The sequence below is a fragment of the Nycticebus coucang genome, chromosome 1 (genome assembly GCF_027406575.1).
Source record: "Nycticebus coucang isolate mNycCou1 chromosome 1, mNycCou1.pri, whole genome shotgun sequence".
Taxonomy (NCBI): domain Eukaryota; kingdom Metazoa; phylum Chordata; class Mammalia; order Primates; family Lorisidae; genus Nycticebus; species Nycticebus coucang.
The window spans coordinates 139,442,300-139,466,639 of NC_069780.1; the positions used below are offsets into that span (position 1 = coordinate 139,442,300).

The 24,340-nt window shown below is 40.4% G+C and overlaps 1 protein-coding gene across 1 annotated transcript in view; it reads right to left on the reverse strand.

Moving 5' to 3' along the window:
- PIK3R1 (phosphoinositide-3-kinase regulatory subunit 1) overlaps nucleotides 1-24,340 on the reverse strand; it is an 87,399-nt gene that overhangs the window by 26,769 nt on the left and 36,290 nt on the right. The window contains exons 3-4 of the mRNA XM_053589448.1: nucleotides 2,714-2,806; nucleotides 2,195-2,269 (exon numbers count right to left, since the gene is read on the reverse strand). Coding sequence (XP_053445423.1) covers nucleotides 2,195-2,269; nucleotides 2,714-2,806 — 168 coding nt within the window. The remainder of the gene's footprint in view (nucleotides 1-2,194; nucleotides 2,270-2,713; nucleotides 2,807-24,340) is intronic.

Consider the following 24,340-nt stretch of genomic DNA (forward strand, 5'->3'; position numbering starts at 1 on the left):
TCACATTTTGCAGTAGCTAAGTGCAGAAGATTAGCTTCCTTTTCTGGTGAGTTAAAGTACTAGAAATTTTATTAGAAGGTTAATATGTGGATGGAATAGACTAACTTATTAGGTGCTAATAAAAGTGGGCTACTGTTCTCCATATCTGTCCTTTTCAGACACTAGTACTTCACAAGTTTGGTTAAAAGCCAGGTTTTTTGATTTTTTTTTATTTGTTTTTTTTCAGGAGTAAATGATTTATCTCATTACTCTATTTTTATGTATTGAAAAATCTTAGAGCTGGAGACAGTCCTGGAAGATTTCAGGACTGTTCCAAGTTTGGACAACGTTGACTATTTTTTTTTTTGGGGGGGGGCACAAAATTCACTTTTTTAACACAGAATCCAAATGAAAGCAGTTTTCTATATATGTGTTTTGATCTTACCAGGGAAGGAAAGTTGTCTGCTCAAATATACTGACGTAAATCTTGCTTGTTTATTCCACCTACGAAGTACACAGGAGTGGTGTGAAGAATTTGGGGCGACGGGAGACTAGACTGCATCATTTTGTATGGGTCGCATTGAAGACCTAACCACTGTTTCCATTTCATCAGTCTCTGATGTCTGAACACTTCCTGTGACTTTTAACATGTTCAATTTGACCAATTTTCTGACCAAAACATGTATCTCTCTTTCAATTGGCTATGAAAAAAATTCAGTGTTTCCTTATCACTGTGGTAAAGCTGTTAGAAATGCAGAAGGACAAGGCTTTTCTCTCAGAGTTTTCTGCCAGCTGACTGGTACCGACTGCCTCTGTGGGCAGTCCAAAAGACAGCGGCAAAGAGACCAGGCCTTGTACACGTGTGACTGGTTTCCACGAACAAAGGAAAAACATAGTTGAACAGAACTTTTTTTAAGTATCAAAACATTTGATCTATACATTTCAAGTGAAAGCATTTACTGATAAAGGTATAGGAAGATGTTTCTTTTCTCCAAGAAACATCTTTTCTAGAAATTTTCATAAGCTCCCTCATTTTGAAGTTGCCTCACGCTTCAAATTCTCATTTACTATTATAAATGTCATGAGAGGATTCTTTATATCATTTCACTTTTGAAGGAGCTTCTTTCAAAACTGAGTTACTCTTTTTGGCTCAAACACCCAAATTCAGTTAAAATGATGTGAGGCAGAAAATTATCTTTCTTAAAAAAAAAAAAAAAAAGGTATTGTGAGGGAATGAGGATCTGAGAGATTCTAGAAGTTGATAGGAGGTGACTGGCTGGAACGATGGCAAGTAAATTGATGTGGACAGTTTTTTCTGTATGCCGGGGGTGGGTGGGTGGGGAGGACACAACAGCAAAGCCACCACTTGGCTGAGCTAATTGTGTCATTTAACCAGCAGTGTGCTGGGGATGGCCTGTACCAGTTCGCAAAACCAACTGTCCTCAATTCTTCCCAACTTCACGGCCAGTAACATCACATCGGTTAGCCTGAAATCAACTATGATGGGAATATTCACTCCATGGAAACAGGCAAATGCTACAAACCAGGATTTTTTCTTCCTAGACAGTTTATCAGCACAGCACTGGATATAACAAAATTGTGATGTTACTTAGCACATAAATGACGCACACACAAAAAACAAGCAAGCCAGAAAAAAGGGGAGGGAAAGGGAAAAGGAAAAAGGAAGAAAATGAAAAAAAGGAGGAAAGGGAAAGAAGAGGAAAAGGAAAAGCAAAAAAAGTAAGAAAGTAAAAAGAAACAAAAAGAAAGTAATAAAAAGATGCCAGAAGAGACATGTGCTCAATGACATCACCTTATAAATATTTTTTAACTCATCCAGCTGAATTAGATGTAGCTAACTGCAGGGTCAAGGAAAGATGGTAGAGACACAGAGCTGGAGAAATAACAAAAGGTGGCTTCTCTCCTCTGCAATTCCTGCAGGACCCAGGGCCTCACAGCTGCAAGGATGGTCAAGGCGCCTACAGGCAGGCACGAAAACCCTTACATCCCCATGCAAATGACAGACAGCAAAGGCTTGCCCTGTTTTGCATTGCTACCCTAATAAAGCAGAGAACTGTGTGTGATTTCTAAGTTTGCAGTTTGTCTTTAAACTTTAGAATGCTGCATGGATCAACTTCAATTTTTTTTACATGCATTAACTGAAAAAGGTAAGGACTGGGTTTCCCGTTTGTATTTCTAGCTCCATGACACTCACCACAATCAAGAAGCTGTCGTAATTCTGCAGGGTTGCTAGAGCTCTGTGTTCTGTATAGAGTTGAACACTCCAGACCTAGGACACAAAACAGACCATGTACATATATACAACACACAGCTCTCCTGAGAACCTGTGAGCCTCCTGCCAGACACATTCCGGTTTCCATCCCATAGCTGTTCTAGATGTGTACCAAATATTCTTGGAGGCAATTCCTGTTCATCTTATCTGGCATGTCAATAATTCTGGCAAAACCATCTGGCTACTAAGAAGTTAATCACATCATTAACTTATGGAAAATTTGCTAGTTTCCACACTATAACTACATATTAATCTGGAGTTAGAAACCACAGACTGAGATCCCCCTCCTCTTACAGCCCCAAATAGCTAGGGTGTCTAGCACAGTATCTGTACGTAGCAGATAGTAAGAAATTTATTTCACGAATGGCCAAGAGGCAAACATTAATTATAAGAGACATGAAATAAAAGCAAATGAACTGTTTCTCTTGACAGTCTGGTTACCTTTCTTTTCAATGGCTTCCACGAGCTTGATAAGAAGAAGGGGGGCAATGTCAGGAGGGGCAAACTGCTCGGCAAGGTCCGGGAGCGTCAAAGCTGCAAGTAAACAAAATCCCACTGTTACTTTTCTACTGGGTACATTCAAGTGCATTAGGCCACAGTGAAGAACGCTGAAATAGAAAATAATCTAATTACATCTAACCTTAGCAAACTCATGCCCCAGCAAGAGGGACCACGACCCTGGGCTCAGCATTCTTGGGACAAGGGGCCACGCCTGCTTCTCCTCTCCTAGGACACACTGAGAGTACGCATGCAGAAGCCCAGGACTCCTTGCCAAATGGCCTCTTATGGCCTTTCCCCAAAGTCCATCCTCCCCTGGACATGGGAGCGCACAGTGGCTGAGTGGAGGGACTCGGGATAGGTTGGAGTTCAGATATGCAGGGAGAGCTGGGGACAAGCCCGAGTCCAGCTCTCCCCTCACCACCATGCTCTGAGGCAGAACTCTGAGGAGCCCAAGAAGGCCATTCAAATGTGGCCTCCTGGTCATTAGGAGGGAACAGCTGTCCAGGAAAGAAGACAGTACAGACTTTGTGAACAATCTGTTAATATGATCTATAACTAAAATATCTGGACGCAGGGTACCTGGGCCTCCTTTTCTATTCTTGCCTTAAGCCCCACAAGTGCCGGGGGGGGGGGGAGGGAGGGGGCGAGTAGCAGACCTGGAAGCTGATACAAATAAATGATCGCTGCCCACTTGGCATCAAATCAGATGCCTATGTAACTGCCATTAGAGTCTTTATTTGCTTACATATATTTTTGTCCGTAGTTTAAGAAACTCGATGCATTTATGGACTGTTTTTCCATGTTTTATTCACGGCCATTTACCAACTGTAATGGTACCAAAAAAATCTAACTGGATGACACTCACAAATACTTTCTTTGATATTACATCAATAACCATATTCTCGCTCGAAAAAATTAAAATCATTGTTAAGTAAAAATATTTTTCTCAAAATATTCCAGAAGAGGGAGCTAAATATATTCACTTCAAATTTCTCAAACTACAAAATACAGGTAAATGATAATCTTTCTGTATCTGCAACCTGTTTACTAGCCACCTATAAATACCTTTGTATGATACTTATGATTCATCATTTGAATGCTTATTTAGGAATAGTCCACATAATTTAAGAAAGATGAAGTACCTGCAAGTTTTTTTCAGTGAGATCCTAGTACTATGTTGGATAAATTTCTAATGAAGACCATATTTCAAGAACTAAAAGTCAACATGGAATAATGAATTCATGATACAAAAGTAATGCTATGCAATTTTGACTCAGAGAACTAAGTATGATTTAAGTCATTTTGCAAACCCTAGCCCTCTGTGCGAAGACTCGTTCCAATTGCAATATGCCACATGCAGTATATGGATGGACACGTCATCTTGCCACCTAGCTCTAATAGCCATTGCAACTGTCCAGGATAAAAAGAGCTGAATTTTGAAGGAAAATCCTATAGCCATACTGTCCAACAGAACTTTCTATAGTGATGGAAACATTCTATAGCTGTGCTCTCCCATGAAGCAACTACCTAGACACAGTGGCTACTAAGTTCTTAAAACACAGACATTGCAACCGAGGAACTGAATTTATTTTAAGTGATTTAAATTGCATAGCCGTATGTGGCCAGTGCCCAAGGTGCGACTATTTGCCTGAGCAAGGGCAAATTTTGTCAATGGTAGATGAAGGATTCCTGAGTCAGCTCTGTGTGACAGACTCCACCGTAAAGCTGTCCCTGAGCACAGGGCATCATGATATAGAGCTAATCAATATCGGAACTCCAGTCCCTGCAAAAGTTTATCACTCAGTTTCTTAGGTGACTTTGTCTTACTGTAACCTCACTAACTCACCTTGGACTTCATAACGGCAGAACCAACATGTGCTGTTAGATTTCCAGAAAGCCCCTATGCAGACAGCTGGGTGGGAACTTCATGTCTCCTGTGTTTCCCACACCTGCTAGAGCCCCAGCAACACCTGGAGAACTTGCTGGAATATCCTTTCCCAGTTACCACCCCAAATCCCCAGAATCAGAATCTCCAGGAATGGACTAGTAATCTGTTTGGGTTAGTCGTAAGTTTTAAGACATACTATTTTGACAAAAAAGTTCATGTGGGTGAACGCTTAAAATAAAAAATCTGGTAATAACTTCTCAATCACTAAATGTTAAAATGTGCATCTACCTGAAAAACACTTAAAATACAATTATCTTGAAAGTTTCGTGGCTTTTCAATGGAAAGTATTTTTATAAAATAAAGAAGGAATACTCTACAATGAAAGAGCACACCATTTCCTCTGATAAATTATCTCACTGTCCTTTTGACTTATGTGGATTGTCAGCTCACAAAAGTATCCTCTCATACAAATACCCTCTACACTGAACAAAATATCATCCTATCAGCATATGTAATCAAAGGGAAATATAAAGGTAAAGAAATAGTGTGGACTCTGTAGAGAAATGATATTAATTAGGATTTACTATAGTGTCTCTCCTTAACCCTCTCAACAAAGCCTTGGCATACCCAAAACTCAAAAAGTTAAAAGATTAAACAGTAAATGTACACACATGTCCACACAACTCTCAAGCAACTAACATGCCAATTCCTCTTCTTCTGTCATAAATTACACAGGATTTTTTTTTTTTTTTAGTTAAAAAAAAGCCCTGGGCGGTGCCTGTGGCTCAAGGAGTAGGGCGCCAGTCCCATATGCCGGAGGTGGCGGGTTCAAACCTAGCCCCGGCCAAAACCCCCCAAAAAATAAATAAATAAATAAATAAATAAAAGCCCAGTCATGTAACAACTGTTGGGTGCATATTTCAATCACAGTTAGATGAAATATTTAAATGTGCATGTACCTGAAAAACACTTAAAATACAATTATCTTAAACGTTTCATAGCTTTTTCAATGGAAAACTTTTTTTGAAAAGCTGATGAAAGCTTTTAGTGCCAGCCATGGAAATAGAATTACTTAATAAAAGTTTATTTCATTCCAGAATCTCATCAACATGGTCAAATATGAAAGTTAAATTAAACGATCATTAAAGATTTCATCTAACTGTGACTGAAATATGCACCCGACAGCTGTTACGTGACTGGGCTGGCAAATGCCACATCCCTCCTTCTCTTTCCTTAGTTAGTTCAAAAAACATAAAAAAAAGCAAAAGCTTCTTACTCTCCTTTGTCCTTTCAATGTTGGCAAAAAAAAAAAAACAAAAAAAAAAAACCCCAAACCATAGTTTACCTACAGTGTACTGGGCTACAATGTATCATTTGTTCTACTCATTCAGGTGTTAGATGAAGTTTCTGAAAGGTACTGTGATAAGCTGCCAGTCAGGGATCTGGGAGAACACTGGAACTTTTCTCAAAATGCACACCAGAATACCCAAAAGAGAAAAAATAACTACACATACAGTAGGAAGCATAAGTACTCCTTTTGTATCGTGTTGAGTGACTTTCCCACTGAATCCGTAATACATTGACAAAAGCTCTATTTTGCAAATAGAGCTCATCACAGCTGATGAACATTATGCAATTTAAGCTTTAAAAGGTAAATTTTACAATAAGAGATGGTTAAAAAAAATTCCAGGATTTCCTATTCCTTAGTATAGAATGTCTGTGATTCAAACCATTTCCCTTTAAAATATTTAGACATAAGGATGTGACAGCCCTACCTGAGAAGCTTTAAAGCTTATGTCATCCACTCAGGGCCATGGTAGCAATTACCACGGAAAGTCTAACAAGTATTCTAAGATAAAACATTAATTTTAATAATAATTCTAAAATCAACTATTCCTTTACTTCTATTAAATATACACAAGGTCAGTAATGATTTTTTTCCCATTAGATTTCATTTTAAAAAATCCCAACAGAAAGTGACAATGCCTAGGATTTCCAAATGTGACAAGTTGTTCTTTGAAAAGTCCATGATAAAGTATCGTATCATACAGTGTGCTAAACCAAAACATTTTAGAACTTAAACAAAAAAAAAAAAGATACTGAGAGTATTGATCATGTAGGGTGGAGCTACCAAGCAAAACACAAAACAAAGCATGGTCCTCCTGAAGTTTACATATAGATCCTCATTAGCTTTCACCTTTCAAATTTTATACCTGAATAAGTAATGAGTTTTGAGGCCTGTAGCACAGTGTGTAAAACCAGAGAACCAAGTTTACTCTTTAGAGCAGGCGTCCTCAAATTTTTTAAACAGGGAGCCAATTCACTGTCCCTCAGACCGTTGGAGGGCTGGACTATAGTTTAAAAAAAAAAAAAAAACTATGAATAAATTCCTATGCACACTGCACATATCTTATTTTGAAGTTAAAAAACAAAACGGGAACAAATACAATTCACACCGCTTCATGCGGCCCACGGGCCGCAGTTTGAGGACCCCGGCTTTAAAGTCTGGATAAATTTATACATTCCTCTATTACAATCCAACCCTATTTTTTTCACTTAGCTGAATTATTTTTTCATCAAACAAAATCAGAATTGCTTAGAAAGGAAGGAAGGAAGAATAGCAGAAAGGTCTGAAAGTGTTGTGATATCCAGACACACATTCCGAAGCAAGAAGTCATCTGTCTTCAGACCGTGATGAACTAGGTGTCCCAGGTCGTAGAAAAGAATTTCTGATGACACATCCCAATGCTGACTTTCCACTAGTTCTATTTTTCCTGCTTTAACCTGGCGACAACCAATCACAGGGAGGAGGAGAGAGCCTTACTCTCCAGATTTAAGCCCTTCCCAAACCACTAATGTGGACAGGCCTCAACTCAACAGTCCTTGGACACAAGCGATGTGTGGGAGACAGTGGCATCCTTTGCGTTAAGTGGTGCCAATACTGGTATGAAGTGCAAGATGAAACCAGCACACAGCTGCACCTTTTGGAGGCGTTCTCCATAAAAAAAAAAAAGATATTTTAAAGTTAGTGCCTGGCAGAGTTGAGTGGAAAGTTTAAGCTGAAACGCTGGGACTCCAGAGACTGCCCAAGCCAACTATTTCATTACCGATGGAAGCAGCTTAGAAGTGTGTGAAAAACTGCCACTGACCTCTAAAAATGTAATACACAGAAGAGTGTATATGCAAAGTCTGGATCAATATTGTATCAGTCTGTATCTTAACTGCTGCTGAATCAAAATTGAATTCTTATCTGAAACAATCTCACTTCCGAGAAAAAAATGTACATTCTGGTAGGCAAAACTAACAAATTCCAAGTTTTTTCTTAAATAAACCTTTTAAGCACACTCTTACTTTATGCCTACAGTGACTAATGTCCTGAACTTTAAACTCCTTGAGCGCTATGGGCAACGTCACAAAGAATGCTGGTCTGGGCTCAGCGCCCGTTGCTCAGTTAGGTTAGGGTGCTGGCCACATACACCGGGTCTGGCAGGTTGGAACCTGGCCTGGGCCTGCTAAGCAACGACAACTACAACAAAAAGATAGCCGGGCATTGTGGTGGGCGCCTGTAGTCCCAGCTACTTGGGAGGCTGAGGCAAGTGAATCACTTGAGCCCAAGAGTTTGAGATTGCTGTGAGCTGTGATGCCACAGCACTCTACCGAGGGAAACATCGTGAGACTCTGTCTCAACAAAACAAAACAAAACAAAATGCTGGTCCGTGCTCTTTAGCTAAGTTAATGCAGCTAAAACACAAAAACAAAGCACGAAACCAATTATGAGTTCCTTAATTTTGGGACACACCTGTTTAATCAGCAGTATAGAAGTGATTAAAAACCCAGGTATAAAACCAAAGAGGCCTGGATTTTAATTCTGACTTTTCCATTTGCTGAGAGTAATCCTGGGGAAGTTAATTAACTTGAACCCCAGTCTCTTCATCTGGAAAATGGGAATAATTATGTGAGGTAATAAGAATTAAATGAATAATATAAATAAACATGGTAGGCATAGCACCCAGTATGTAGAAAACACAAACTAATGGGTAGTTATTATTGTTAAGATTATTCATGTAATCTTTATTATGGTTAACAGATTTTTGAAATCCCCAATTGTAACGACTAATTTTAAGACCAGAAACTATCATATACTTAAGCAATGAAGAGTCTTCTCAATACTTTTTTAAGCTGGCAAGCTGGGAGCACGTTTGGTAGACACTTGGATTTTGCCTTTCTATATAAAAACATTACTGAATATCTTTTCAGAAGTCGTAACTATCATATTATTTTCATTTTATCACAGTTTCCCAACACGAGTTACCATACTAATCCATTTGAGTTACTAGACTTCAATTTTCTGGATGTAAAGTAAAATAAAGTTGGAGTGATCATGTACTAACTTATATTGTGCTTGGGAGGAACAAGGACTTTTTTTGGAGGAGCAAGAGGGAGAAAAAAGTATGGGCCGTTGAAAAAGAGTAGAAAGAGTTGATGTGAAAATAAATCCTCAGCTCTAATTCCATTATTTTCTGAGATAACTAATAGCAGAGAACAAAGAGTTGCCAACAGATTTGAACTGAAGTTTGCAAATCTTTTCAGACAACGTAATTAGTCTTTAGTATCTTTAGTGCATCTTCTCCCACTAATCTCTGTTGCTCTATAGCTTAAAAACAAATGAAAGGGATGTGAGATCCTCTTCCCATTAGTTTTATTTCTACAAAACAGACTGGGATAGGAAACAAACAGCGGGCGAAGATCTTATTAAACATAAGCAGATATCACAGCTTTGTTTTCGAAGGCCTTAGCTAAATTAGCTGTGGAGCTAAGAGATAACTGAAATGAAAGATTACACTTAATCTTTGACAGGCCTAATCAACTGTGATTCTTATCTCCTAAATTGGTATCTGATTCAAAGATTACAATTTACAGGGTATAGAAAATTAAAATGCTGGGCAGGAGGTAAGTGGGGAAGAAGGGACCTCCCCTCTTTCCCACCAGAAAAAAAGAGTTGAGTCCAAGAGATTTTAGAGGCCAGCGATTTTTAAGGGAAATTGGTCTTTCCGTCTGCTGGCTTAGAAAGACATCATACAAAGTATGACCAAGAGACCTCTTCTCCCCTCCCAAAAAGAAAGTGTACACACCACACAGTGGGCACTTGGCTATTTGTTGAATGAATGAATATTACAGAATGCCAACTAGGAGCCATATCACCACATTAAGTATTTTACAGGCATATGTTTACTTTTTCATAACAGCTTAAAGATGAATAGTTGCTATAAGCCCAATTTAAAGGCAAGGAAACTGAGATGTAGGAGAACTCAAGTCATTGGACCAATGTCACAAATCTCCTAAACAATGCTCAACTTAAGCCTCCTTCCCTCAGTGGGAGTATGTAAGTTTCAGTCAAAGAAAGAAACCTATGATAAGTTTTCCAAAATCCCCTGCCAAGACTCCCTAATTTAAAAGGTAAGTGGCAATAAGAATGTTACTTGACACATGGATTTTTGATGCTCAATCCCACAAGGGAACAGCTAAAATACTTTCTGATTATGTTCTAGTTAAACTATCTTAAGAATATCGGCTTTCGTACTTCCCCCCAAAATAAGTTTGGCTGCGAGTTAACTTGTGGAGACGCTCACTTCTCTCCCACCTAGATCGGGTAAGAAATTTCAAAGTCAAACTGGTTAAGATATAATGTTAAAAATTCTTAAAAATAATAAAGCAAGATCTTAAGGCATAACTTGAGAAGCCCCAATGTCACAAGCAATTGACGGGTCCCTAGACGAGGAAAGGGCAGGGCTAAGGAGAAGAGCTGGACAGAAAGGTTTTACTGGGAAACCAGAAACCCAAAAACAGCACTGGATCCAAGCTGGAACCTCACTCACAGTGCAGAAGCAGGACGTTTGACCAAGGAGTGTGGGAAGAGAGAGAAAAGGGAACTGCCAAAGAGGCATATTTGTCCAGCTACACAGAACAGGCAGTTTTAAGAAAGCCTGGATAGAAATCAGAGGAGAAAAGCAGGACCAAATTCCATTCAAATAACTAGAGAGAACGGAGGGTTTTCTCCTCTGACATTTTTAAACATACTAAAAGTTAAAAGAATTGTTCAGTAAATGCCCATATATCTTCCACCTAGATTCTACAATTAACATGTTATCATATTTGCTTTGTTACATAGTCACCCACCAATCCATCAGGTTTTTTTAGATGCATTTCAAAATAAGGTACAGATGTCAGTTGCTATGGACAGAATTGAGTCCTCTCTCCCCAAATTCATATGTTGATGCCCTAACCCTCAGCATCATACCCTGTTTCCCCCAAAATAGGTGTGCTCCCAAAGATGCGCTAGGTCTTATTTTTAGGGGACGTCTTATCTTTCCTGTAAGTAGGTATGATTTTCGGAGGATGTCTTATTTTCCGGGAAACAGGGTAGTATTTGGAGATGGGGCCTTTGGGAAGGAATTGGGCTTAGAGGTCCTGAGGGTGAGACTCTCAGGATGGATTAGAGCCCTTCCCTGAAAAGACCCCAGAGAGCTTGCTCCCTGCCCTTCTGGTGTGAGGACAGGTGAGAAGGTGGCCGCCCGCAAGTCAGGAAGAGCCCTCACCAGAAGCTGACCAGGTTGGCACCCTGATCCTAAACTTTCAGCTTCCAGAACTCTCAGAAATAATTTTTTTTTTATTAAATCATAGCTGTGTACATTAATGCGATCATGAGGCACCATACACTAGTTTCATAGACCGTTTGACACATTTTCATCACACTGGTTAACATAGCCTTCCTGGCATTTTCTTAGTTATTGTGCTAAGACATTTACATTCCACATTTACTAAGTTTCACATATTTCTATTATTTAAACCACCTACACTATGGTGTTTTGTTGCTGTAGTACACTACACCTCAAAGAGAAGAAAAAAACCTTGTCTAGAAAAAGTGGGTGTCAAACACAAATTCTACAGGTATTTAGGAAACATCCTTTGTGTGCCGGATTATCCCCAAGGGCAGTGATCTAAGGCAGGGCTTCCCCACCTTTAATGTGCATATCAATAACCTGGCTCAGGAGGTGGGGGTGGGTGGGATTCCACACTTCCACCAAGCTCCCAGTGATGCCCATGCTACTGGTCCTTGAACCACACTTGGAGTACTAAGGACTGAGAATGAACCCACCAGCTACAGTGAGAAAGTCCAGATCTTGATGGAGAGGGAACCCAAGGAATAACCTTCTTATTGGGCTGCTTGGGCTGGGCTCACACGGGGCCCCAGCTGACAAACACTGAAGCTTGTGCTGGGCAGAGGATGGTGACTGGAGGGTCTAGTTATCAAATGGAGTTAGGTCTGATATCATACTTAACTAGGCATCAGAGAGCAGAGGTTAGCAGGAAGCGCTCTGGTGCTCTGTGCGTGGTGTGCTGTTGCCTAGGGAGGGATCACGTGAGTCTCACCTTCCCTGAGGTCTCACAGGAAGTCCAAGCAAAGGCCTAGAACTCAGATCTCCTGACACTCACGTCAGAGCTCTTCTTACCATGCCACATTCAAGACAACTCAGCTCTGCAGATTTAGTGTTCGGTGTGGGGAGGTGGAAAACAGAAAAAGCTAGAAGGGCTGATCACAAATTACTACTCCTGCTGGTGACAGTTCCCACATAGATGCTCAGTGCTTTGCCCCCTCTGACCTGTATGACCTTGTGAGAGGAATTCTAACTGTCCTCATTTTACAGATGAGGAAATAGAAATGAAGAAAAGTTAAGCAAGTTGCCTACAGTTGTGTCAGCAGTGATAAAGCTAGGATTTCAAAGGACAGATGGGATTTCATAGCCAAGTGTCACTATGAATCTCAGTTCTCTCCTCAGGCAGCCACACTGCCTGACACCATTTGGGAGGTGACAGAGTCCTGAGCAGAGACTGAAAAATGTTTGCAGGAGACCACTGGGAAAGCACATGGTAACAGCTACAACCCACAAGTGACAAGAGACGCATTTGTTCAGCTTCAACTTGGACTGGCCGGCCAGCTTCTCTCCATCACCTCTGCTTTATCAGGATTGAAGCCTTGCCAGCCCACTCGGCCAGGCTAAATATTTTCAGGACAGCATATATTAAATCTTTTCTCATAAGGCTAAACTAAGCATTCTTCCCCAAGGACGTAATGGGTTTTATTCGGCTAAATATAGCTGGCTGAAGGTACAAGGGACTCTTCTGGTTAATCACCAGGTGGGGAAATGGCCCCCACAATAATTGTTTAAAAATATATTTTGTAATTTATATTTCTAAGGATCCTAAAATGAAATTTTGGTAGGAGATGCTTACTAAGCGCGTGAAGGGAGTTAAAGCGCCCATGATCCAAGAGGGAGAGAAAAGGAAACAATTAGCTGTGTGTGGAATTGTGGAAGAGAAAGAAGTAAAAGCCAAAAGGGTGAAGGGCCTGAAAATAATGAACAGAAAATCCCTATCAGTTAGTGCAGAAGAAGGCCACAAGAAAATAAGATAGCCTTTAGTCAGATTGTTTTTAATTAAAAAATGTGGGGGGCGGCGCCTGTGGCTTGGTGAGTAGGGCGCCGGCCCCATATGCCGAGGGTGGCGGGTTCAAACCCAGCCCCGGCCAAACTGCAACAACAACAAAAAACAGCCGGGCGTTGTGGCGGGCGCCTGTGGTCCCAGCTGCTCGGGAGGCTGAGGCAAGAGAATCACGTAAGCCCAAGAGTTAGAGGTTGCTGTGAGCCGTGTGACACCACGGCACTCTACCCGAGGGCGGTACAGTGAGACTCTGTCTCTACAAAAAAAAAAAATAAATAAAATAAAAAATGTGGGGAAAAAATCCCTGACATAAGACTAAGTTATCTCCATATAATAAAGTGTAACAATTTTGAAATAAAAGGGAACACGACCCTTAAGTGTATAAGGAATCCGAGTTTTAAAAATGAAGCAATATACTTTCATCACCTCAGACAAAGGTCATTAACACTAGTGGGCTAAGAAATTCTCATATCTCACAATATACTATGACCATCAGTGAAATAAACAATAAACAAACTACCTCTCAGCTAAAGAAATTAATAGACTTATTCTGGTTATGACTTTAAGATGTACAATTTTAGATGGGTCAATCTGGGCAGAAGATGGACCCTTATCATTAAATCCCCCTCCCACCAAAAAAATCTCAGGGTAATAAATAGTATTCTGTTATGGGAGTTATTTGTGCCAGATCAATCTACTTTTTTTAAATTGTGATACATTGCAGGCCTTACTGATAGAACCAAACCATAAAATATATATTGATTATAGAAAGAAGCCTGACCATGTTCCTGAAAAGATTCTCAGAAATAAGCTAACAAGTATAGAGAGGTGATATTTGGGAGCATATTTTAATAATTGCATAAACGTCAACAGGGAAAAGTGGCTATGTCAATATAAATGAGAGCTAACTGGTGAAAGAAAAGGGGTAAAGGAATAGATTGAACTTCACTCAGAGGGGGACCATCTAATCAGTAATTTTAATCAACACTTTTATGTTTTTGATAGAAATATATTAGTAACAATTAGTAACTATAACACAGCTGAAACATCCTGTCTAAAAGTAGGAATGGGAAAGAAAGTGTTGGTTGCCTATAATGAAAATACTTGTGATGTTGTTAATGAAAAAGTACCAGTGACTGGGGGGGCTGGTGAATGTTCCAGAGACCAAAGCAATCGCTTATCACGGCGGGGTATTCCTCCCTACATTATCGTCGCAGAGCCATCTCTCTGCTAACGAACTAACAACCTATACTCTACTTCTCTGTTGCACCATTTCTGTCTTCAGTTGAAAGGGAAGTGATAGGGCCTGAACCACGGGAGGGAATTTTGTACATTTTGTTCTATCAGATTAGGCCTCAGTAACTTTATGAATTATGAGCTGTCAACTACTTTTTCATCTGCTATAGAATATGCTTCTTAGAAATTGTGGCTATAAATAAAACAACAGATGTTTTTTGTTGGCTCCAACAGGAGCTTGGGTAATATTTTAAAGGGGGCTAGAAGTGAAGTGAATTAATCTAAAAAGCTGTGTTAGGTTTCCCCCTGTTGGTCACTTTTTGTATCAGCCTTTTGACGACGGATTTCATTTTAGTCCATAAACTGCTTTTGAGGGGTCACTTAACATAACTCCTAGAAAGGAGTTCCTACCACAATTATATCCTTTGCTGACTTCAATTTTTTTTAAAGTACCATTAAATGTCTTATGACTGTTACTGTATCATATGAAAAACAATTGAAAAGGTGCTTTATAGTAAGAAAAAATTAGACAATTTACATTTAATCAGGAATTACTTTAACAATAACTCCATGTTCTCCTTAACCACCATGTTGTTGCAAATCTGACAAAACAAAACACAACAACAACAAAAAACACTGCAATAAACAAGCACCTAAAGGATGGCTGGAATTACACTAAATATTATTTCAAATAGGTATGTGTTGGGGAGGAATAAATGAAGTTAAATAAATGGAAGAATGGCAACATTTAATTATATCTCATAGGGCTACATTACCCCAGGCGGGGTTAACCCTCTAATTAACACCCTCTAACCCAGAAGGAAGGTGAATTTAAAGTAGTGTTTTCAAGGTATATTTTATTTTGCCAGAACAAACTATAAGTTCAAAAGGACTAAGAATTTCCTCTGACTTCTGTAAGTCAGATCCAACAAAAGACAACTCTATGTTCTTAAATGTATTGGTTGCTACAAATCAGAGAATGTAACTTTAACTGGGTTCCTACCATGTCATGATTGGGAGATCATGAAATTGAGAATGACATGGAGAGAGACAGGGAGAGAGAGAGAGAAGGAGGGAGGGAGGGAGGGAGAGAGGGACACAGTCACTGCCCTAGATACTACCCTAGTCACCCAGGTCACTTCCTTTCCTTGAGGCACGCACAGCCCTGTGAAGCACAGCAATCTCTAATGAGATTTTTTTCTATGTGGGAAAGAAACTGAGAGGTTAGGTGACAGCACCAAGATCACTTGACTAGTGCTTGGCAGATCAGATGTTACAACCTGTGTCTGTCTGAATCCAAGGGCTGTTCTCTCCACTCCACTCCACTCCACCTCAGATGTCTTTTTCTCCTGTTGCCCTTCTTCTGAGTTTCTGAATTAAGTTACTTGTAACTGCAATTCCTTTTGACATTTTGAGATCCTTGAGCAATGTGTGCACACCAGTGCCGGGCTCTAAGAGATGGGGGAGGAGAGGTACATGTAAGACAAGCTCGAAGTGTACACAGGCAGCGGGTACAAATGGCAGGGGGTTAGTTAGAAGGCATGACGCTCAGAGGAGCTGCTCTGTGCTTCGAACCCTGCATCTTTATAAGTTTATCTGTTCCCCTCTGAAAGAACTTGTCATTCAGTCATTTACCTTTTTGAAAAACAATGCATTCTTGAAAAATGTAGTGGAAATAATTCCAAATCAAACGAGATCAGATCTAATATCCTAAAAACTGGCCTTAGTGTTTGAGGCTTTCATTACCAAGGTGCCAATAATGACAAGGACTCACATTTACAAACCACTTAATATGTGCCAGGTTCTATGCTAAGTTGCTTTACTAAAGTTATCTCAGAAAATATAATTTTTCACAACATGGCTACATATAAGGAAGGTTCTATCATCATCCTCATTTTATGGAGGGGAAAACTGAGGCTCAGAGAAGTGAAGTGACTTGTCCAGGCTCACACAACTGTGCTAGTCAGAGCCAGGATTTAACTGAAGGGAGATTACCTGGTTTAGAGGACATAAAGGCAGCTCCCTTCCAGGGGATCTTTTTATGTATGAACTGAGTGTTATCTCATGAGGTCCCACAGGGCATAGGGTTTCCTTAAAACCGTATGTGGTGCAGCCCACTGTGACTGCCAAGAACTAGACAAGGGAGTTAGAAAGAGAGTCTCTAGTCAAAGAACAGACCCAGGAAATAGAGCGGTAAAGAACGGCCATTCCTTAATCAAACCATTTTCCTACTTACTGTATTTTTCTTTTTCCAAGACTTTCTGCAGGATGTTTGGCCTCTCTGCTGTATGCTCACCCAATAGAAATGGAACCTCCCTCCTCGTGGTGACAACCAACCCTCCCCACTCTTGAAAAAATCACAGTACGACACCAGCTGTTGTCTACCAGTTGACCGTTCATTTTGGAAGCAGAAACACAGACACACACAAGAAGAAATCAAACAGAATGCACCAAATAGTCACTGAGTACAGTTTTAGACCAGGAGGTCAGAGGAAGAATGGCTTTGAGTGCTCTGTAAAAATTGGGGTTGAGACACAGAGCCACATATGTAACTTCACATTCTCTAGAAGCCACATTACAAGTAAAAAGAAACAGGTGGAAGTTTCTCTTTTATGTAACCCTATAAATCCAAGATACAGGATTATCATTTCGAAATATAATTTAAAAATTCCTAATTTTTAAGATATCTCAGTCCGCATTTTTCTCTTATTCTATGCCCACAGCACACCTCAATTCACGGTGGCCACACTGCAATGGCTCATGGTCACGGGGACATGTGGCTGTCAGTTTTTCCTCCATGTGAACCTGGTTATTTGGAGGATATGTTAGCTTTTTAGTCAAAATTATAAAGACATACAAAAAGGAACCATACCCTTTTATCCCCAGAGGGTCAAATAAGAGTTCTGTGTTCTTTTACTGTGAGCGTGTCATAGGTCCCAGCCTAACTGTGCTGTGAAGGCATTCGGTCTGAGCGCACAGGGAGCACCGTAGTGACTGTCACACACTGAGAACCTACTGAAATACTAGAAATCGGGAATCCTGGTGTTTAGCACAGTGCCTGGTGTAGGGTCAGAACATCTTCAGAAATGCTGTGATTAATAAAATTCTTTCATCTGATGGCTCTCCATCTGCTACTGGCGCTCCTTAAAATGAGCATTAAAAGTGTCTGTGTACCCTCTGTTAGAGACTGTCTGTTGACTGAAGATGACAGAAGGTTCAATTATCAGGGACAGGATGGCATTGTTAAGCTATTAAGTCAGAAAACCTAAGGTCTGCTTAGGTTCACATCTTGACAGTATGAGCTACAATAATTTCATTTGTGAAATTAGTGGTCATTACCATGTTCCATACCGGCTGTAAGATAAATGAATAGGGGTGAAGGTAGAAATATCTACCTAGTATTAGTGGCAGAGGCGGGCACCTTAGGGAGTTATCTTTGTTCTCAATAAACTGGTCCAAGGGCATATGTTTTTATGGAGTAGCATCCTCGAATTCAAGGTTTCAAATACATCCTCCTTGCAGAACATGCAGTTTAATGAATCCATTCTTATAAAATGTGGAAACTATTTTTCAACTGTGCATTCCTCGCTTCAAACTCCTGCTAACAAGGCAGCCTGGACAGGACCGGAGCCGTGGGGACAGCAGAGTGACTGAAGCAGCCCCACGTGCTGTCAGACGCCTCTCCCAGAAGGTGCTGTGCCGCCTGCCCCAGACCCAAAACGTGGCTCTGAAGTGCATGGACCATGACGCTTCAACCCAGTTCCTAACTGACACTTTTGAGGGGAAAAAAATAAAATGAGTTTCACCACTTAATTAAATCTGCTTCCAGTTAGGACCCAGAAGAGATATAATTTCCTTCAAAAAGTCAAGTTGCTATTGTTTTCTCTAAGCGTAAAATGTTTTTCTCTGTGGCAGAAACTGGAAGTGGCAAGTGGTTCCCAACTCAGATTATATGATAACGTTGTAAGTAGCTAAAAACTACTGGATCAAAAATTATTACAGGAAAGGCAACAAGAACGTGGAATTATATTACAGACAAGGGAATCGCCTTTGGAAATGTTAGTTTCTGGGTAACAGGTGCTATAGACAGTGGATGTTTGAAAAAGCACAAGGAGAGAATAGGGAACTGATACTATAGACACGGAATCTTCTTTGGAAATGACAGTTCCCAGATAAGAAATGCCGTCTATAGTAAATGTCTGAAAATGTTCATCTACTCCGTAAAAACTGTCTTACAAGGAAAGGTGATTAAAATTTTGCAGCATATGAGTAAAAGTATGAGCAGAACATGATAAATAACTCAAAGTGTAATATACCCTCCATCGCCCAGGCTGTTAGGACTAGCTTACCCCACTTTGGGGTCTTTGGACAGACACTAAGACGAAGGGGTAAATGGACCAACAGTAAGTCCCTAATCCTAGGCCTTCAGCTAATGCCTCCTCCACGGCTCTGTTTGCACCTCAGCAGGGCCTCAGGGAGACAAAAGGGGGTAAAATTTGTGCGTAATGGGAACTTGATGGCTCCTCTTCTAGAAGAGGCAGCTCTTATCATATTTTCTTGAGGTATAAATCCCTTCACTTGCTCCTACTAGGTATAATTTAAAATGCTAAAGGGGGGGGCGACAGGAGGTGGGGGTAAGCTAGGCCTGACCAGGCCAGGGAGTTCTCACCTCTCTGGTCCTCCTGCTTCAGTGGACCATGCAACCTGCTAGGAGACCATCACAATGCATGTCTGCTCTCTTGCTAGACAACCCTGAGGGGATGCTCTGTGTCACAGAACAGGTTTGAATGCACCAAGTCCTTGCCACTTGCCAGGTCACTGACCTGTGGGTGGGCAGGTGAATGCACTAACCTTCTGCAATAGGGCCAGGTCGAGGCAAAACTGCAAGTACGAGGCTTGCCTGGTGCGTCTATGTCTTCCTTTTCCAAACTTTCTTCCTAACTTGGCAATACTTTTCTTCCTCCATATCTCACTCTCGTGCTAATCATCCTCCTCCACCTCGAGGCTGCTCACTGTCTCATGGGCTTTCTGGCCTTTCCCCACTCAAAAGCCAGCTTCTTAAAGAAGAGACTGTTGACTCAATGACATTGAAATAGAAATGACCAGGCGAAGCTTTATGAATTATCACATCGGAGGGACATGCTTGATTTTAACAGGGCCTCCAGCCAAATTCTTCTCCTTATAGAATCACAGGCACAATTTTTCCTGAAAACATACACCCACCTATATAGCTCTTTAGCACTTTGCTATAAATGAATCATTAGAATGGGTCTAATTAAGATCATTAAAATGCTCCAGTCAATAGTAGATTTTGTACAGCTGAGACCAGATGATCATTCCAGATACCTAACCGTGCTCACTGTTGGTGTTTCAACCACCACCAATTTCATACCATAACACAGAAGTACAGCAAAAATACCTTGAATTTATGCAGGACTTAAAAGGTCACAAAATGTTTATATACTTGTTTGGGGTTTTTTTTTTGTTTTTTTAATACTCAAAGAAAGATAAAGAAAAACTAGTTCAAGAGAAAAGCAGAGCAGGGTGGTCAAAACAGAAAAAGACCTGGGTTAATAACTAAGTTCAGGCTGTTTTCATTAAAGAACAGGAAAATATCTAGTTGGGGGAAATCAACGTTGCTTTGAACTATGTGTTATTTTGAGTAAACAGATGCTTGGTTTTTCAAGATTTTTAAGTGTGAATATGCCCCTATGAATTCAGTGTCCCACTCCTTGCAACCAGGTGCAAGGGAAAAAAAAAAAAAAGAAAGAAAAAGAAACCACACCACAAAGGCACTCAGTTACCAAGCCTGCAAGGCCCATGCCTCTGTGGTTTTTGAAGATATTATCAGCGTTTTAATGCGAAATGTCTAAAGCCCCAAACAATCACCACTTCTTGGGAATTTTGCAAAGCATAATGTTCCAAATGACATAAGAACATTTATGACTTTGCATGTTATCTATTACAAGAGGTATTAATGACAACAGAATTCCAGTGCTATGGGGAGTAGCTGCTTCATACTGACAGCCAGTATGTTTCACTTCTGCCCTCTGATTTCCTCCTAAGTTAGAACAGTGGGGACAAGTCAGGCTCAAAGAATACTATGAAATAGTGAAGCTGGGGAATAAAATGAAGTTACACAGCTCAATATAAGCAAACATAAATGGTTTACTCAATCCCCGTTATCTTTATAAAATCAATAACATATTTCCCCCAAGGACTATTTTGCAGGATATGGCTTCAAATTAATGCTTGGTCCATAAGGGTCTTGAAGAAGCTAACAAGTGACGTTTGTTTATCCCATTGCTGAAGCAGACTGCTAGACTGAATCGGAGGCTGACCCAGATAATGATGTTATTTGGATATAACTTGGTCAAGAATGAATACCTCCAAAGAGTCTGGAAAAGCCCTGAATTCACCATTTGTTTCCAGACAACACTAACTTCCCTTTATAGGTAAGAGTGGATTATTCCTTCTACATCCGTGGCATGGAAAAATCTTTATCTGACAAAAATTTCAAGAGGACTTTGCAAATCAGAGACTGCAAGTCACCTTCGGTAATTTTAGAAAATCAGATGCTGTTAAATTTCATCATGCATTTAGAAATCTCAGAAGTTAAGCTCTAGAAAGCTCTGGAGGAACCTGATGACCCGCATTCCAGGTCCTTCCAGACTGATTTCCCTTGAAGGTTCTTTCCCCAGCAAGTGGAGCCTCAGCGTGGCATCTCATCCATTTGCAGAGTAAATCATGGCCTGACTCGTGTCAACCAGGGACAAAGGCAAGAGAGGGATTTGGAGGTTACCCAGTGGAAAATTTAGGAATAAGATTCCAGAACCTCAGGAAACCTGATTTAATTTAAGATACTGGTCTGTTTGCCTCATGGGGGAGTGGGCTGTACTGATGCAATCTACTCTCCTGTATTATGTAAAATTTTAAGACCCAAAAGAAACACAATTATGGGTATGAGCCATAGCAAAGCATTTCCAAGGGGGTCTTCTCTAAATCACATTAAAACTGCAAAAAGGAAGTTACAATTGATGACTAACTAAAACACTTATCAGTCTGTTCAGCTCAGCTCCAAGATAACAAAGACTTAAATATTAACCCAATATTCCAGAAAAACACAATAATCCTATCCTTAGAATCTCTAACAATGGGGTCATTTTTTTAGTTACAGATTTTACTTAAAATCAAGTCTTTGTAAAGATACTCTTTTGGTTAAAAGGCTTGAGATGAAAACACCTTAAAATGATTTTCTCCTTTAGGAAGAAATTCCAATGTCCCAGCACAATATCACTCATCTCCACTGGACTGTTTTTGTTTGGGGGGAGGGCAAGTTTGAGCTAGATGATTCCTATGGTCTTTTTCAAATTTGAAATTCCATGGCTCAAAATTCTTTTTGGTAAACTTATAATTTTCCATACTAGTTGATGAGGAGAGGAGAAGAGACTGACCATACAAAACAATGAAATGCCTCAACAGTTTACATTTATTGTTAATGTAAACTGGACCAAGTCTTTCCCGGTCTGGCTCCATCTGGCGACTGTGCCAGAAGAGGAGGTACATTCACAGAGCCATCATCAGAAGCTTGCTCCAACACCGACTGGTCAAGGAATGGATACAACATTCACAAGGGCAGACTCACATTTACGATGGCAAACATTTAAATATCACACAAAAATAAAAGATGGGATCCATGGGTGGAAAAAAAAAGACATTTAATAGCTCTTTCCCAGAATGGATATAGATGGGTTTACAGTTCTTTGTTTTCAGCCATCCTCTGACTAAATAAACTTTCCACCTGCTTAGTCAAGTGCTGAGAGAATCTGACTACACCAAAGTATGTATGAAACATGCATTTCATTTACCATAAAGAACTCTAATAAGGCAAATGTGTGCAGCTGGAACTAACTTGCACCAGATTTCACCAATTCCCCAGCTCAGGGTAGGTATTTGCAAACACCTCTATAAGTCCCAGCTGTTTATAATTAATAGCTGATGTTGAAGCATCTCGCCTAACTTACTAAACTATTTTATTTAAAATAGGATTCTGAATGTTTGGGTTTTTGTTTTTTTTAAATAAGGAGTAGATCCATTTATTTTCAAGTCAAATAAATGACCCAAAGATAAATTTAAGTTTGGCTCTTTTAAAAACAGTAATATTTCACATTGAATGTGCTCCCGAGGCCAGAGGAAATGTTCTTTCCTTTCCTAAAATTTTTAGCCAAGTACTCACAAATCCAGTTTCTTCCCAAGAATATTTGTTTCTGATTTCTCAGAGCCTAGTTTTAAAAGGCTGGAACCGTTCACAAGTCAGAATAAATTCCATTTGCTAGCTGGCTCTTTCTCCACGGTCAGCTTGAATCTTATGGGACACATAAATCCTTGTCTGAAATGTAGGATAAGTGTCACGAAACAGGCTAGGAAATTAGTAAACCACAGCTCAAAGCATAAATACAGAGACAGAAGTGAAACCTGCTTTACCATAAAACTACGACAACCAGAAATACCACCACGCATTAATTCTTTAGCCAAGGTAACAAAAACATTTAAGGTAAAAGTATGCAAATCATGACAGATCTGGAATGCAGTACAGGGAAGGATTAGTACTGCCTGAAAGGGACAAGGTAAATAAATTCACCTTCTCCCCGAATTACTGAAGCCAGACATTTAGTCAATTTTTACTGTCAAATACCATGTCAGGTACCATCTGGAAAAAAACAGAACTAGGAGCAGCAGAAAGGTGGAATCTGAGAAAGAAAAAGGCAGAACAGGGCACGTTTTCCAGCTACGGTGCTGTATAGCCCATTGCCACTGGATGGCAGCTGGGCTTTACTTAGCAAAGTTGAGTTAGGATGGGGCCTTCAACACTCGCCCTACCTACGGGCCAGGGTAACCCAAGTTTTCAAGGAAATCAAGTCACTCCTCTTTACAACAAAGGCTGGGGATCTCTGACCTAGACATTAAAAGTTCTTGTTCAAATTACCACTAAGTCCCTTTAAAATTACTCATTTAATATCATAGTCTGGAGTTAGGGACAGAAACAAATTTGAACTTCTAAGTAATTTCCAGTTTGAAATTCGGAGAGCGAGTATGCACAGGCTCACAGGCGTGCTCGTGCACGCACACCCCTGCAGGTCACTCTTGAAATATTATCATCTGGAGCCCAGTACAACAAATTGAAACCACATTTTATTCTACTTTTTCTTGTTAACTTGATGGCTTCACCACACTTATAAATGCTGCACACTCCCCTCCCTCTCCCTTGGCATTTGAACTTTTTTTTTTTTTTTGGTGAAATCAGTAATCTCACCAGCAACAAGCTTTGCTTTCAATAAGTGTATCTGCCAACTTAAACAGCATCTCCCCAGGCAACAGAATAATGAAAGACACATGTAGGTACTTGCCTGTCATCAGATGCACGCTCACGTCTGCCTGAAATTGGGCCTGTAATTCTGCTGATCCTCGGGTTTAGGAGAGCATGGCCGCGAGTGGTCTAGAACACAGCCCTCAGTCTCAACAGCAGATAAGGGACGCAAAGGGCCAAACGTTTCCATCCCTGATGGGCTTTCGACAGTCACTGCTCTTTAGCTCAAGAGAGAGATGTGAGGGATTGCTCAAGCATTTGGCAGACGGGAAGGTCTTAAGACACCAAGGAGTGAGTTCTGTCTCATTCCTGCCCATGAACTTGAGGCAGTGCTTCCAAGCCCAAACTCATGAACCAGCCAGAACATCTCCAGGGCCAGTCGTTCCTCCTGCACACAGCCAAGACTCCCCCGAGCCCGACCAGGGCAAAAGCCCTACATGACTCCTATCTGAGCTCTCCTCATCTGAGACTAGTTCTGGCCCCTTCCCCATAATGCAGCCAACCACATACTCTGCTCCGTGGATGTAGACTCTGCTTGAAAACTCACAAAGTCTAAAGAATGGAAAAGAACGAAAGG